The sequence below is a fragment of the Nycticebus coucang genome, chromosome 3 (assembly GCF_027406575.1).
Source record: "Nycticebus coucang isolate mNycCou1 chromosome 3, mNycCou1.pri, whole genome shotgun sequence".
Classification (NCBI taxonomy): domain Eukaryota; kingdom Metazoa; phylum Chordata; class Mammalia; order Primates; family Lorisidae; genus Nycticebus; species Nycticebus coucang.
Genome location: NC_069782.1, coordinates 159879715 through 159894067, shown reverse-complemented (window position 1 = coordinate 159894067; position 14353 = coordinate 159879715). Strand labels below are relative to the sequence as shown.

At 47.8% G+C, this 14353-nt stretch overlaps 1 protein-coding gene across 3 annotated transcripts in view; it reads left to right on the top strand.

Annotated features, from left to right (window-relative positions):
- Nucleotides 1-12491, top strand: part of STK32C (serine/threonine kinase 32C) — a 76730-nt gene extending 64239 nt beyond the window's left edge. For all 3 annotated transcript variants that reach the window (XM_053584375.1, XM_053584377.1, XM_053584376.1), the window contains 2 exons: nt 10815-10882; nt 11771-12491. In XM_053584375.1, the coding sequence (XP_053440350.1) occupies nt 10815-10882; nt 11771-11924 (222 nt within the window). In that variant the 3' untranslated portion in view covers nt 11925-12491. The remainder of the gene's footprint in view (nt 1-10814; nt 10883-11770) is intronic.
- The last annotated feature ends 1862 nt before the right edge of the window (nt 12492-14353 follow it).

Genomic DNA, 14353 nt, shown 5'->3' with positions numbered 1-14353 from the left:
TTGTAAGATCTCTTTATTCACATGTGGATACAAGTGCCTCATCCAGTTACTTGCACACATTTCTTCAATCCTGTGGGTTTCTTTTCTTTTAATTTCAGGTTAATGTGAGGGTACAACCAGGTCACAATATTTGAATTTACTAGGTAGAGTTCATCTTCTAGTTGTGTCCCACACCCAAACGGTGCACCATACACCCCTACGTTATGTGTCCATTAAGTGGGAGCACCTAACCCCCCTCCCTCTCATTCCCCCTCTGCCCAAGGTGAATTGAAATGAGTCGTTTTCCTATGTGAGCATGAATTAGATCCTCTACTGGCTTCATATTGGTATTGACTACGTTGGATATTTGCTTTTACATTCTTGTGATACTTTACCAAGAAGAATGTGTTTCAGCTCCATCCAGGTTAATACAAAAGATGTAAAGCCTCCATCTTTTCTTACAGTTGAATAGTATTCCATGGTATACATACACTACAGTTTGTAATCCATTCCTGAGTTGATGGGCATTTAGGTTGTCTCCATATCTTGGTGATTATAAATTGAACTGCGATAAACAATGTAGTGCAAATGTCCTTATGATAAAATGATTTTTTTTTTCTTCTGGGTAGATGCCTAGTAGGGGGATTGTGGGGTCAAATGGGAGATCTAATTTGAGATCTTTGAGGATTCTCCATACTTCTTTCTAAAGAGGCTGTATTAGTTTGCAGTCTCACCAGCAGTGTAAGAGCACCAGCATTTGCAACTTAGGGACTTTGTGATGTGGGATAATCTTACTGGGGTTAGGTGATCTCTCAGGGTGGTTTTTATTTGCATTTCTCTGATAAGCAGGGATAATGAGCATTTTTTTCATATGTTTGTTAGCCATTATCTCTCTTCCTCACAGAAGGTTCTGTTCATGTCCCTTTCCCAGTGATAGATGGGATAGTTTGCTCTTTATCGTTGATTAATTTGAGTTCTCTGTAGATTCTAGTTATCTACTCTTTGTCAGATTTGTAACATGCAAATATTTTTTCCCATTCTGAATGTTGTCTATTTGCTTTGATTGCTGTGTCCTTAGCTATGCAGAAGCTTTTCAGTTTAAGTCCCATTTGTTTATTTTTTGTTGTTGTTGTTGTTGTTGTGATTGCTGCTGAAGTCTTTTTCATAAAATCTTTCCCCAGGCCAACATCATCAAGAGTTTTTCCCACACTTTCTTCTAGGATTTCAATCATTTCATGCCTTGGATTTAAATATTTTATCCATCTTGAATCAATTTTTATAAGTGGTGAAAAGTGTGGATCTAATTTCAGTCTTTTACATGTGGTTATCCAGTTATCCCAGCACCATTTATTGAATGGGGAATCTTTTCCCCTTTGTATGCTTTTGTGTGGTTATTGAAGAGCAGATGGCAAGTAGAGACTGGTTTCAACTCTTGATTTTCTGTTTGGTTCCAAATGTCTACGTCTCTATCTTTTGTGTCAATACTATGCTGTTTTGATCATTGTGGACTTGTAATATAGTCTAAAGTCTGATAGAGTGATGCCTCCAGCTTTGTTTTTATTACAAAAAATTGCGTTGGAGATATCATTTTTTTCTGGTTCCATATGAAATGAACAACTATTTTTTTTTTCCAGTTCTTCAAAGTATGATGTTGGTGTTTTAATGGGGATTGCATTGAATCTGTAGATCGCTTTGGGAGGTGCAGACATTTTAACAATGTTGATTCTTCACAGCCAGGAGCATGGTATGCTCTTCCATTTGTTAATGTCTTCTGCTATTTCTTTTCTTAGGGTTTCATAATTCTCTTTGTAGAGGTCCTTCGCCTCTTTTGTTAGGTGTGTTCCTGGGTATTTCATTTTCTTTGAAGCTACTGTGAAGGGAATTGTATCTTTTATTAGCTTCTCAACTTGGCTGTTGTTGACATATACAATGGCTACTGATTTGTGGACATTGATTTTATATCCTGAGATGTTCCTGTCTTTCTTGATCACTTCCTGGAGTCTTATGGTTGAGTCTTTAGAGTTCTCTAAGTATAAGATCATATTGTTGGTAAAGAGGGAGCGTTTCACCTCCTCTGCTCCCATTTAGATGCCCTTTATATCCTTCTCTTGCCTGATTGCATTGTTAGAACTTCCAGCACAATGTTGAATAGTAGTGGTGACAGAGGATAACCTTGTCTGGTTCCAGTTCTAAGAGGAAAAGCTTTCCGTTTTACTCCATTCAGTATGATAGTAGCTGTGGGTTTGTTGTAGATGGCCTCAGTCGGCTTAAGAAATGTGCCATCTATACCTATATTATTAAGTGTTCTTGTTATGAAAGGATGCTGAATTTTAACAAATGCTTTTTCTGTACTATTGAGAGGATCATATGGTCTTTGTTTTTGCTTCTATTGATATGGTGGATTACATTTATGGATTTGTGTATGTTAAACCAACCTTGCATCCCTAGGATGAAGCCTACTTGATTATGATGTATAATATTTTTAATGTGTAGCTGTAATCAATTAGCTACGATTTTATTGAGTATTTTTGCATCTGTATTCATTAGTGAAATTGGTTTATAGTTCTCCTTTTTAGTTCGCTCCTTTCCTGGTTTGGGAATCAGAGTGATGTTTGCTTCATAGAATATGTTGGGAAAGGTTCCTTCCTTCTCAATGTTTTGGAATAGTTTTTACACTATGGGTAAAAGCTCTTGTTTAAAGATTCGATAGAATTCTGGTGTGAAGCCAGGTGCTGGTCTAGGCTTTTTGTTGTTGTTGTTGGAAGATTTTTATTTGTTTCTTTGATCTTGGTGCTTGATGTTGGTCTGTTCAAGAGATCTATTTCTTTTTGGGTAAGTCTAGGGAGAGGGTGTGAATCCAAGTATTGGTCCAATTCCTCCACATTGTTAAATTTCTGGGCATAGAGTTTCTTGTAGTATTCAGAGATAATCTCTTGTATCTCTTTGATATCTATTGTTATTTCCCCTTTTAAATTTATGATTGAGGTTATTAAGTGATTTTGCTTTTCTATTTCTAGTTTATTGATTTTATCTTTTTTGAAGAACTAACTTTTTGTTTCATTCATTATCTGAATGATTCTTTAGTTTTCAACTTTATTTATTCTGGATTTAGTTTTGGTTATATCTTTTCTTTTGGTAGGGTTGAGATTGGATTGTTTTTCCTTTTCCATTTCCTTAAGATGATTCATTCGATCATTGGTGTGCTCTCTTTCTGTTTGTTGGATGCAGGCATCTAATGCAATAAATTTCCCTCTTAGGACTGTTTTTGCAGTATCCCACAGGTTTTGTTAACTTGTAGCTTCATTGTTGTTATTTGAGGAATTTAACAATTTCCTCCTTTATCTTTTCCTTGACAGAACCATCATTCAGCATAAGGTTGTTTAATTTCCATCCCTTTGTGTGGGGCTGAAAATTTTTTTGGAGTTAAGTTCCACCTTTATTGCCTGGCAGTCTGAGAAGATACAAGATATAATTTTAATTATTTTAATTTTGTTGAGGTTTTATTTGTATCCTAGGATATGCTCTACTTTGGAGTATGTTCCATAGGCTGTCCTTAGCTTTGGGATGGTGTATTCTGTATATGTATATTAAGCCCATTTGTTCTATGGTGACTGTTAAGTCCCTTGTATCTTTAATTTCTGTTTAGAAGATCTGTCCAGTTCTGCCAGAGGGGTGTTAAAGTCCCCAAAATTATAGTGTTATGTGATATCATATTGCTCAGACTAATCAAGATCTGTTTCATAAATCTGAGAGCATTTAAGTTGGGTGCATAAATATTTAGAATTGAAATGTCATCTTCTTGTATTGTTCCCTTGGCCAGAATGAAATGACCATCTTTGTCTTTCTTAACTTCAGTTGTTTTAAATCCACTTGTATCTAAAAATGAGATTGCAACCCCTCCTTTCTTCTGGTTTTCATTTGCCTGAAATTTGGTTTTCCATCCCTTTACCCTGAGTCCAGATTTGTCCTTCAGGGTTAGGTTTATTTCTTGGAGACAGTATATGAATGGCTTGTACTTTTTTATCCAATTGGCCAGCCTGTGCCGCTTCAGTGGGAAATTCAAGCCATTTACATTTAGTGAGAGAACTGATAACTGTTACGGAGTTCTATTCATCTTATTTTGTGAAAGTCCGTTGCTTAGTTTTATCCTTTGCACCATTGTGGAAGCTAGGTTTTGTCCTCAGTTTCTAGGTGTTTACTTTGCTAGTGGGCCATTGTGATGGTCAATGTGGAGAACAGGTCTAAGTATTTCCTATAGAACTGGCCTCATTGTAGTGAATTTCCACAATATTTGCATATCAGTAAAAGATTTGATTTCTCCATTGATTTTGAAGCTTCATTTAGTAGGATACAGAATTCTGGGCTGAAAGTTGTTTTGTTTAAGAAGATTAAAGTTAAATGATCATTCTCTTCAGGCTTGGAAAGTTTCAGCTGAAAAGTCCACTGTCACCCTGATGGATCTACTCCTGTAGGTCAGTTGGTGTTTCCTCCTATTTGCAGAATTTTCTCTTTTGTCTTGACTTTGGACAGGTTTATTACAATTTGTGTTGGAGATTCTCTGTTTGTGTTGAGATGACATGAGGTTTGATATCCCTCTAAAAGGAGTGTTTTGGAATCTTCAGTGATACTTGGGAAATTTTCTTTATGATATCCTTCAGTAGGGCTTCCATTCCTTTGGGATGTTCTTCTTCTCCTCAGGGATCCCTATAATTCATATGTTTGAACACTTTGTGAAGTCCCATAATTCTTTGAGTGAATGTTTTGCTTTCTCTCTCTTCTTTTCTGCCTCTTTAACTACCTCAGTTAACTCAGGAGCTTTATCCTCTAGCTCTGAGATTCTTTCTTCTCCATGGTCTAATCTGTTACTGATACTTTCCACTGCATCTTTAAGTTCTCTGATTGACTCCTTCAATTCCTTAAGCTCGACAATATCCTTTCTATGGTCCTCAATTCTTTCATCCATTTTTGGCTTTAATCCATTTTTGGTTGTTTTTCTACTTTCTTCTCAATTCACTTTATTGCCTTCGCCATCCATATTTTAAATTCCATTTCTGTCATTTCCATTAATTCTTTATAGGTGGAATCCTCTGTGGTAGCTGCCTCATGGTACCTTAGTGGGGGGAAGTTGCTCTGTTTTTGTTTTTTCTTTCTTTTTCTTTCTTTCTTTTTTTTTTTTTTTTTTTTTTTTGAGACAGAGTCTCAAGCTGTCACCCTGGGTAGAATTTTTTGGTTGTAGTTGTCGTTGTTCTTTGGCAGACCTGGGCTGGATTTGAACACGCCAGCTCCGGTGTATGTGGCTGGCACCCTAGCCACTAAGCTACAGGTGCCGAGCCTGTCTTGGTTTTTCACGTTGCCCAAATTCTGTTGGTTCCTCCCCATGTATGTTTTATTCTTGTTAACTTCCTTCCCTGTTTTTCCCTTCTCATTACTTCGGTCACTTTAAATTACCTTATCTCAGAGCTTAGATGTTAAAATGGTCTTTTGGTATGAGGCCTAAAGGAAGACAAGGGTAAAGAGTGAGAAGGGAGAAAGAAGAGAAAAAAAAAAAAAGAAGAAGGGGAAGAAAGAAGAGAAAGAGAGCGACAGGAGAAAGTGCAGTGAGTGACCACACCTGCACTCTAGGACTTTGGGGGACTGGGTTAGGTGAGTACCCTGAAGTCAGCAGCTCCTTACCCACCTGAGGAAAAGCAAGACCGCACCTCTTCCAATATGGAGAGAGAAGAAAAAATAATCCCCTCCCCAGTAACTGAAAATTTGGCAATATGTTGCTGTGGGGACCTGCCAATACTTTCTTTCCAAAGGCCAAAGCTAGAAGGACACCTAGACCATGAGTTCATGACCTCCTTAAGCCAGACCAATGCCATGACCCTGCCCCCACCCCCAGCACTCAGAGAAAAGAAAAAAATAGGTAAGGAAAATAAAAGATGCAATTATATAAGATAAAGAAGAAAATAGGGGACATTTTAGGTGTTGATGAGAAATTTATATGGGAAAGATAAGAAAAGTAGAAAAATCTCTACCCAAAAAGAGGAAATGGGAGAGAAATAAAAAAGAGAGTGGGCTCAGTGCCTGTAGCTCAGTGGCTAGGGTGCCAGCCACATACACTGGAGCTTGCAGATTGAATCCAGCCTTGGCCTGCAGAACAACAATGACAACTACAACCAAAAAAATAGCTGGGCATTGTGGTGGGCGCCTATAGTCCCAGCTACTCAGGAGGCTGGGGCAAGAGAATCGCTTAAGTCCAAGAGTTTGAGGTTGTTTTGAACTGTGACATCACAGCATGCTACACAGGGTGATAGCTTGAGACTCTTGTCTAAAAAAAAGAAAAGAAAAGAAAGAGTGAATAAAGGGGACTGAAGAACAGTATCAAACATGGAAGACTGGCGGGGCGCCTGTAGCACAGTGGTTACAGCACCAGTCACATGCACTGAACATGGTAGGTTCGAGCCTGGCCTGGGTCAGCTAAACAATAATGGCAACTGCAACAAGAAAATAGCTGGACATTGTGGCAGGTGCCTGTAGTCCCAGCTACTTGGGAGGCTGAGGCAAGAGAATCACTTAGGCCCAACAGTTTGAGGTTGCTGCGAGCTGTGATGCTATGGCACTCTACCGAGGACAACATAATGAGACTCTGTCTCAAAAAAAAAGGGAAGATTGCTTGCTAGTGAAGAAATTAAAAATGAAAAAAAAAAAGAAAAGAAAAGAAAAAATCCAAAGATGTATATAACTATGTGTATGTTACAATATATTGCCTAGACACCAAGTGGCACTGTGGTGTTAGGAGACAGAGAACATATGCTGGTGAGTGCCAGAAACCACCCCCCAGTTGCACAGGAGATCAGGTTCTGTCTTCCTGACTTAGTTACCCACAATCAGGCCCTGGTTGTTTTGTCAGCAGTCAGTTCCCATGGGATTGGGGTCCTAATGCTCTCACCAGATTCCTTAGGAGGCACATCACACAGTGCTCTAACAACAATTTCCAGGATACTCAGCTCATCCCAAGAGTGGATGCCCAAATTCAGAAGGCACCAGAACTGCAGACTGTTTCTCCCACACGGTCTTCCCACAATGGCAGCACCTAGATATGAGCCAAGCCGATGGGGGATCCACCCCACCTGGTATTCAGTCTTGGCCGTTGGATACTGTTTTAAGTACACCCACTCATTTAAGCCCTCCAGTTAAGTAGATTATCCCTGAATCAAAAAGCTGCAGGACAACCCTTTCTTGTCTCCAGTCCTCTGGGCAAGCTGGCCGGCTGGTTCCTGCCCATTCCCAAGCACCCGCCTTCTGTGTTGATTTTTCTCAGCTCCGGACCTCCTTGCTGGCTCCTATAATCCACCACCGATTCACTGTGCCCCTGGAGTGATGTCCCTGGGTGGATTCCTCCAGCAAGAGGTGGTTAAGAGTTTTCTTTCCCCTGCTTTGCCAAGAGTGGCTATTAAGGAGATATTTCTAGTCTGCCTTCTTGCTCCAGAAACAACATCCTGTGTGTTTCTTTCCTCTCTCTTGATGGAGTCACCTGCAGCATTCACTCTCTGATTTTGATGTTACCCAGTGTGTCTGTTTCTCTTCTGCCTGAAAAAGCAGCTCTTGAGCTAAGGTCACAGACCTCCTCTCATGTTTTTTTCTAAGTATTGTTGAATTTTAGCTCTTGCACTGAGGTCTGCAATCCATTCTGAGGTAATTTTTACATGTAGTAGACAGTAAGGCCCACTTCATTCTTTTGTATGTGGAGATCCAATCATCTCAGTGCCATGTGTTGAGAAGGGTGTTCTTTCCCCCTGAATTGCTTGACACCATTTTGAAAATCAGTTACTTGTAAATACAAGGGTTTATTTATAGGCTTGCAATTTTATTTCATTGGCCTATGTCTGTCCTCATGCCAGCACAATAGTGTCTTGATCACTGTAGCTTCATAGTAAGCTTCAAACTCAGGAACTGTGCCTCCTCCAATTTTGTTCTGAGAGGTTTGGGAATTGTTCCTGCTCATATTGCATTGCTTAGCAGGTCTCCTTGAGACAAGGTAGGGATCTGGTATTCACTTCCCTGGCCCTCATGGTTGCAATGATATTTGCCCTGAGAGGAGGCTTCTGAGCCATCGAGTTACTCAGCCTTCTGAGCATCAGAAGGTGCACCCAGGAAATATCACTCAGGAATGGGAGGAAGCAGTGAGGGTTAGACTTGGAGCAGAAATTCTGAAACCCTCAGGGAATAACTTAGCCTGAGCCTTCAGAGACCTTGGAGCATGGGTTGCAACTTGGAGGTGCTGCCCAGAGGGAGCTGGGCTCTCATAATCCTGCACCCACCAGTCATTGGTGAAGGGCCCAGGGAATAGTTTCTGTGCCTTCCAGCAGCCCGAGGCAGGGCACTGAGGGGCCACAGGTGTGGCCATAAGAGGGATAGGCACAGCAGGACCAGGCAGACACAGGCATTGCAGAAGGCTTCCTGCCAGCAGCACTCTAGGCACCTTGGGGAGAAGGGGATCACGGTGGCACCTTTCAGGGTTGACCACAGCCCAGCTCATGTACCACCAAGAGGAGTCACGTTTTCTAGATAATTTTGGAGCAGCTTCTCAGGCTTCTGGTGGACTTCTAACTTCAGGAAAATTTGGACATCCGGGACAAGTGACAGCCCTGCTGCAGTCACCTCCTCTGCCCTCTAGTACCCATCCCAGCCCCTCCCTGCCTCCTGTCCCACCACCACGGATCTTGGGATCTCAGTAGTCAGTTATGCCTCCAGCCATGACTTAGATCCTCACCCTGTGTGGTTGAGCTCCTGGTTGCTGTTACTACATGGTTTTGTCGACCACAGTCACCATCCACCCCTCAGATCTGCAGGACCCATTCACCTGCATAATGGACTTGGTGCCTGCTGACCAGCATCTCCCTCCCGTTCCCCTACACCTGTAGCTCCATAGGTCAGGCCCAAATATCACAGCTCTGCTAGGTGCCAAATATGTCTGTCTTGATGATACTTCAGCAGCCACCAGTGGCCCCATGTGCCATGGATGTGGGCCAAGTGTTAGCTCAGCACTGGGCACCTCTGTGCCAGTGGCCACAGACACCATGGGGGCCGGGTCACTGCTCTGACCTTTGCTATGAACCAGCCTGGGCCTTCCCTGCTTTAGTCAATGGGTTCCCAGTCTGATAACAGAATTAGATGTAAACCTAGGCCAGTAAACATGACTTTGTGTTATAGTGGCTGACAGCCCTCTGCTCCACCACCACTTGTTTCAGTGTGTGTGGGTGCTGTTGTCCTTCACTGACCCTTAGGAGCACCACGCTCTGCTGGCCATCACAGACACTCAGGGTCAGAGTGCCCCACATGCCATCTAGCCTCACTGCCTTGGTGTGGTCACACCAGGGGCCTCTGCCAATTACCACAGCCCCTGGCTCTTGCTACTCTGTTCTGCCATTGTCACCACGCCTCTCCTTTCCACCCCTCACCAGTTCCTTATCCCCTTCCTGAAAGGAATGTCCTTTGTGCCCCAGAAGAACACTAGCATTGGCTGGGAGTGCTAATGCTAGCTGCCTATTTCCCTGAGACTTTTGTCCCTTCTTAGCATCCTTCTGAGGATGATCTGGGATCCTCACTCAGCCCATAGTCTTTTCCAAGTTCCCAAGAGCTTTCCTATCCAAGCCCACCGCAGGGGCTCTTGTCTGGGAGTCAGACCCCACACCAGGGCAGAAGGGCCTGCCATCAACAGACCCCTTTCACATCTGCACCCACCTCCAACTCACAGCCCTTGAGCCACTCCCAGGTCAGTACTCTTGGCTATTGCTGGACACAGCAGCCTGAAGCTCCTCCCTGACCTCGGCAGGGCCAGTGCTCCCAGCTGGGTCACACGACTATGTTCCAAAGCTGGATAGATGGTGGAGGCAGGTGCTAAGGGGCAAGTGTGTCCTGCGAAATGTCTGCTGTGGTTACAGCCCCTGCATGGTCTGTAGGAATGGATGCTGCTTTCTGTAGTTGGGAGAGGGGCCCTTCTGCAGGCTTGGTGAGCATAGTGGGCTAGGGTCAGTATTTGTGTCCCTTCCCCAGCAGGGCCTTAGTGATATACAGGAGGCTTTCCCGGGCTGTGGATCCAACCTTCTCTCAAGTTCTGCCCATAGCTAGGTGTGGCCTTCAGTGTGGTCTGCCCTCAGCCACAGGAAATGGGGCCCTTCCACACTGACCCGCAGGCTGACTCTCAACCTGGGCCGGTTGTCTGCTCACACGCGGATGGTGAACCACAGTGTGTGGAATTGGTTCTCCCCAGCACCAGAGCAGCAGTTGCGGCTGGCACATCCCCTTCCGCCTGCACCCTCCTGACTCACCCTAGGGACAGTCTTAGGAATTTGGACCTGCCACCTGCATTGCACCTCCATCACCCCACGCGTCACCTTGTGCATCTAGCGGAGACAGCCTGAGTCCAAAACCATGTCCTCAGGGTTTACCTCACAGGACTGCCCCGAGGCCAACCTGCTTGGGGCAGGCACCCTCAAACAGGCACTGAGTCAGAAATTAGTGTACCAGGGACAAGGGAGGGGCTGAGTCCTGCTAGGCAGGTGAGGGAGAGGAAAGGAGCCAGGCGAGGGGGCTTCCTGTATGGCCCACAGACATCACAGAGCACGTCCACTGCAGTGGGGGCTGGGCAGTGGCACCTGGGCACCCTTGGTGGTTGGATGATGGTCCCAGGAGGGATCATCCTGGAAGAGGTACTCCCAGGCACTTTGGCTGCCTGGCAGGTGTCAGGCAGTCTGTCCAGGAGGATAGCTGACCATGACGGTGTTCCTGAGGGATGCTTAGGACCTGGATGGCGTCTACAACAGACACATGTGTCTTTCTGTTCACAGGAGAATGAATATCTTCAGGACTGCCTTGATGCCATCCAGCAAGACTTTGTCATTTTTAATAGAGAAAAGTGAGTGTGTATAGGGGGACTAGTGGTGGCAGAGAGGAGGGACTCTGCAGCCACGTGGCCTCTGTGGCCGGGAGTGCCTGACCCCACTCTCTTTGGGCTGTGGGCGGGGGATGTCCCTGTTCAGACTCCTGTGTGGGAGGGAGCTTCCTGGGAACATTTCAGCTCCATATGGGACCAGTGGCCAAAACCTCTGGGGAAGAGACGGGGCACTCGGCCCAGGTCAGGGCTGGGAGCTTCCTGGGTGGCACCGTCAAGAGCCACAGCTCCCACCACTCTGGCATCCTCAGTAACTCGCTTGCTCGTCAGACCTTTCCTGAGCACCAGGTACCAGGGACATAAAGGGCACAGGTGGCTGGCAGGAAGGGGACAGGACAGAAGCAGCCACCAACACCTGCTGCTGCAGAGGTGGCTGAGCAGGGGGCTGCAGGCAGGTGGATACTCCCTCTGCCTGGGTGTGGCAGGGAGGGCTCTTGCCAGGAAGGACGGTGTGTGGGAACTGGAGTGGACACAGCTCCCCACCCCGGGGTCAGAGGCCCAGGTGAGGATCAGACTCAGCTGAGTCTTTGAAAACTGCACCCCAACAGGCAGCATACTCAGGCCTCCTTTCACCTCCAGCTGGAAGAGACCGCTGGTGACCAGCCTGGCCTAGAGTCAGGCAGGTGCTGGGGGCCACCCCCATAACACTGCCAGGCTCCCTGCTGGGCCAAGGAGTCCCAGAGCAGGGATTCCCAGAGACCCTGCCTGGTGCCTGGTCTGACTGTGGGCACCCCACGGCTTGTCCCCAAGTGACATGTTTTGTGAATCCTTGGGCGAGTCATGGGACCGGCAGCAAGAAGTGTCCGGGGCTGCTGGGCGCCACTGAGCCCCAACTTGTGTCTCTGTCCCCAGGCTGAGGCGGAGCCAGGAGCTCACACAGGAGCCTCTTGAGCCTCTTCCTGGCCCTGCAACCAGGAATGCCATGGAGACTGCGGAGGACAGCGAGGGGGAGCACTCTGTCCTGCCCACGTGTGGCTCCATCTGCCCTTCAGCCGGCAGCAGCTAGGCCTCCAGCGCAGAGCCCGTGGACAGTTACCTCTCAGATGGCTTTGGAGACTTGGGTCTGCCAGGGTAGGGGCGACAGGCTGAGGTCCTGTAGCCACATCCCCTAGCTGGTGGTACCCACAGTGCCCCAGCCACATTTTGTATCTTGGCTCATGGCAGTGCCCGGTGACAAGAGGGTGTGGGTGCCTGTCAAGAGCAAGAAAGGCCAGCACCACTTAGGCCCTGCAGGACCCAAAATAGAGTAGGGCCACAGCTGCCCACTCTGGCCTCTGGGGGCTCCCTCACTGCTGGCTGGCAGGTCATGTGGAGCTGCTCCTGGGCAGGAGCCTGGGCCCTCTGGTCTCTCACAGGCTCAAGGCTGTGTGCAACCTGGTCACTGCAGCCCTGCCACCAGCCACCCTGTGTGCAAGCCTTTTGCCCAAAGCCGCAGGATGGACAGACTCTGCTCCATTCTTGGTGGGAGGGTCACGGGTGGGAAGGTGAAGGATGTTTTCTAGCGATATAACTGTTGTGGCGATTTCTGCTGTTTCTGTATAGTTTTCACCTCTGAATCACATACAAGAGCTACTCTCTGCCACATGCTCTGAGCCTCTTCTGTGCCTGCCAAGCGGTTAGACTCCACCCTGCTAGGGGGCATGGAGTCTGGCCGTGACTTGGGGCAGCCAGGGTGGGGGTGGCTGGGAGCCACAAGGCTGCTGAGGCAGGGATGGTATGGAGGAGTACAAGGCAGGGTCTCACGTGGGACCCACAGTGCTGGGCAGTGCTGTCCTGCTCATTGCTGTGGGTCTCCTGTCCGCCCGGCACCACCCATCCACAGGGGGATGGCTCGGCCCCTTCAGCTCAGGGCTCCAGACCTGCACTGGTTTGTTCTGGGGCTGGGGGTACCGTGTTGCTGCCCCCTTCCAGGACAGCTGGCCATAAGGGTAGCAGGTCTGAACAGTGCTATAAGCCCAGCCCTACCCCCAGCAAACATATCAACCAGGCCATGAGCTGACCAGGTCAGAGGACACAGCAGAGAACATGGCAGGGCCATCAGCAATGTGTGCATGCAGCACCTGAGGGCCCACCACCAGGAGGGCCCGTGGAAGCCAGGGTCTCAGTAGAAACCCAGTGGTGACAGAGGCAGGAGCTTCACGGAAGTACACTGATGGAATCTTGGGGACAGTGCACCTGCCCCTTCCCTGAGATGCTGTCAGGATGAGGGTGCCATCGTTCCCTTCACTGCCTCTCCCGGCAGGGCGTGGGGTACACTGGTGCAGTGGACATTAGCCTCAGGGGAGCCCTGGGAAGCAGGCGGCTGGATGCCAGGAGGAGCCCTCTCAGGGCAGCCGCCTGGACCAACACAGAGCATGAAAAGCCCATATTTTAGGACCGGCCAGTCTGTGGTGCCCAGAGACCATGGTGGGAAGGGCACCTGGGTCCCCAGCGAGAGCCAGTGCCTAGGCAGGGGCAGGGAGCCAGGCAGTGTAAGGTGTGGGGCACACTGCTCTCAGGGCACAGACACCCCTTTGAGAACAGCCCCTTGCCATGGTACCGAACTGGTACCATCTCTATGAGGAAAAGGCTGCAGCCAAGAGTTGTTCTAACTTCTAGAAGGTTCTGTGTCTGGGCCCTGCAGCTGCTGTGCCTTGCTGGGTGGACCTGCCTCAGGTGGTGGCAGGAGTGTGCCTCACTGGTTCATGTGCTCCTGGAGCGCCATGCTGTCCCTAACCTGCCGGGAGCATTCCAGACAGAATGCAACGGGGTCCTCCTCCTCCCACCTGTCTACACCCTCATCTGTCTACACCCTGCGGGTGCTGCACCCTTACCTCCCAGCCCAGCCCAGCCCCTAATCAGGAGGTGGACAGAGCTGCCCTGCAGGACACACGGAGGGTAAGGGCTCCCCTTGTGGGGAGATGGGGTAAGGCGTCGCTACACACAGGCAGCTTCTAAACCATGTCTTTAATTGACACGATTCACATCAGACTCGGCCGACCGCCCCTCGGGCTGGGGGTGGCATGCACAGGTAGGCTCTGGCTGCGATGCCCTCACTGTACAAAACTACTCTAGTAAACCTACAGAAATACACATTTGTAATAAAAGGATAGCATCTTAGCTAAAGGATGGTGAAATTTCCCTGAAGAGGGTGACTATGGAAGCTCAGGTCTGGTCCTTGGTCCTGGAGCCCCTACCCAGGGGGGAGCCAGGCTACTGGTGGGTCCCTGACTTCTCAGCACCTCTGTGGGGGCGGGATGGCCACCAACCACGCTGTGCACACTTGCTGGGCTTCTGTGGGGGCAGTGATTGGCAATGGGAGGAGGCAGCTGATGCCCAGCTATCCCCTACGATATGTGACACACCCGGGGACTCCACATCCCTGGTCAGCAGCGGGCCTTCTGCTAGCACCCAGGCCCGGGGCTGCCAGAGCTGTCCCTGCCACACCCAGCCTCT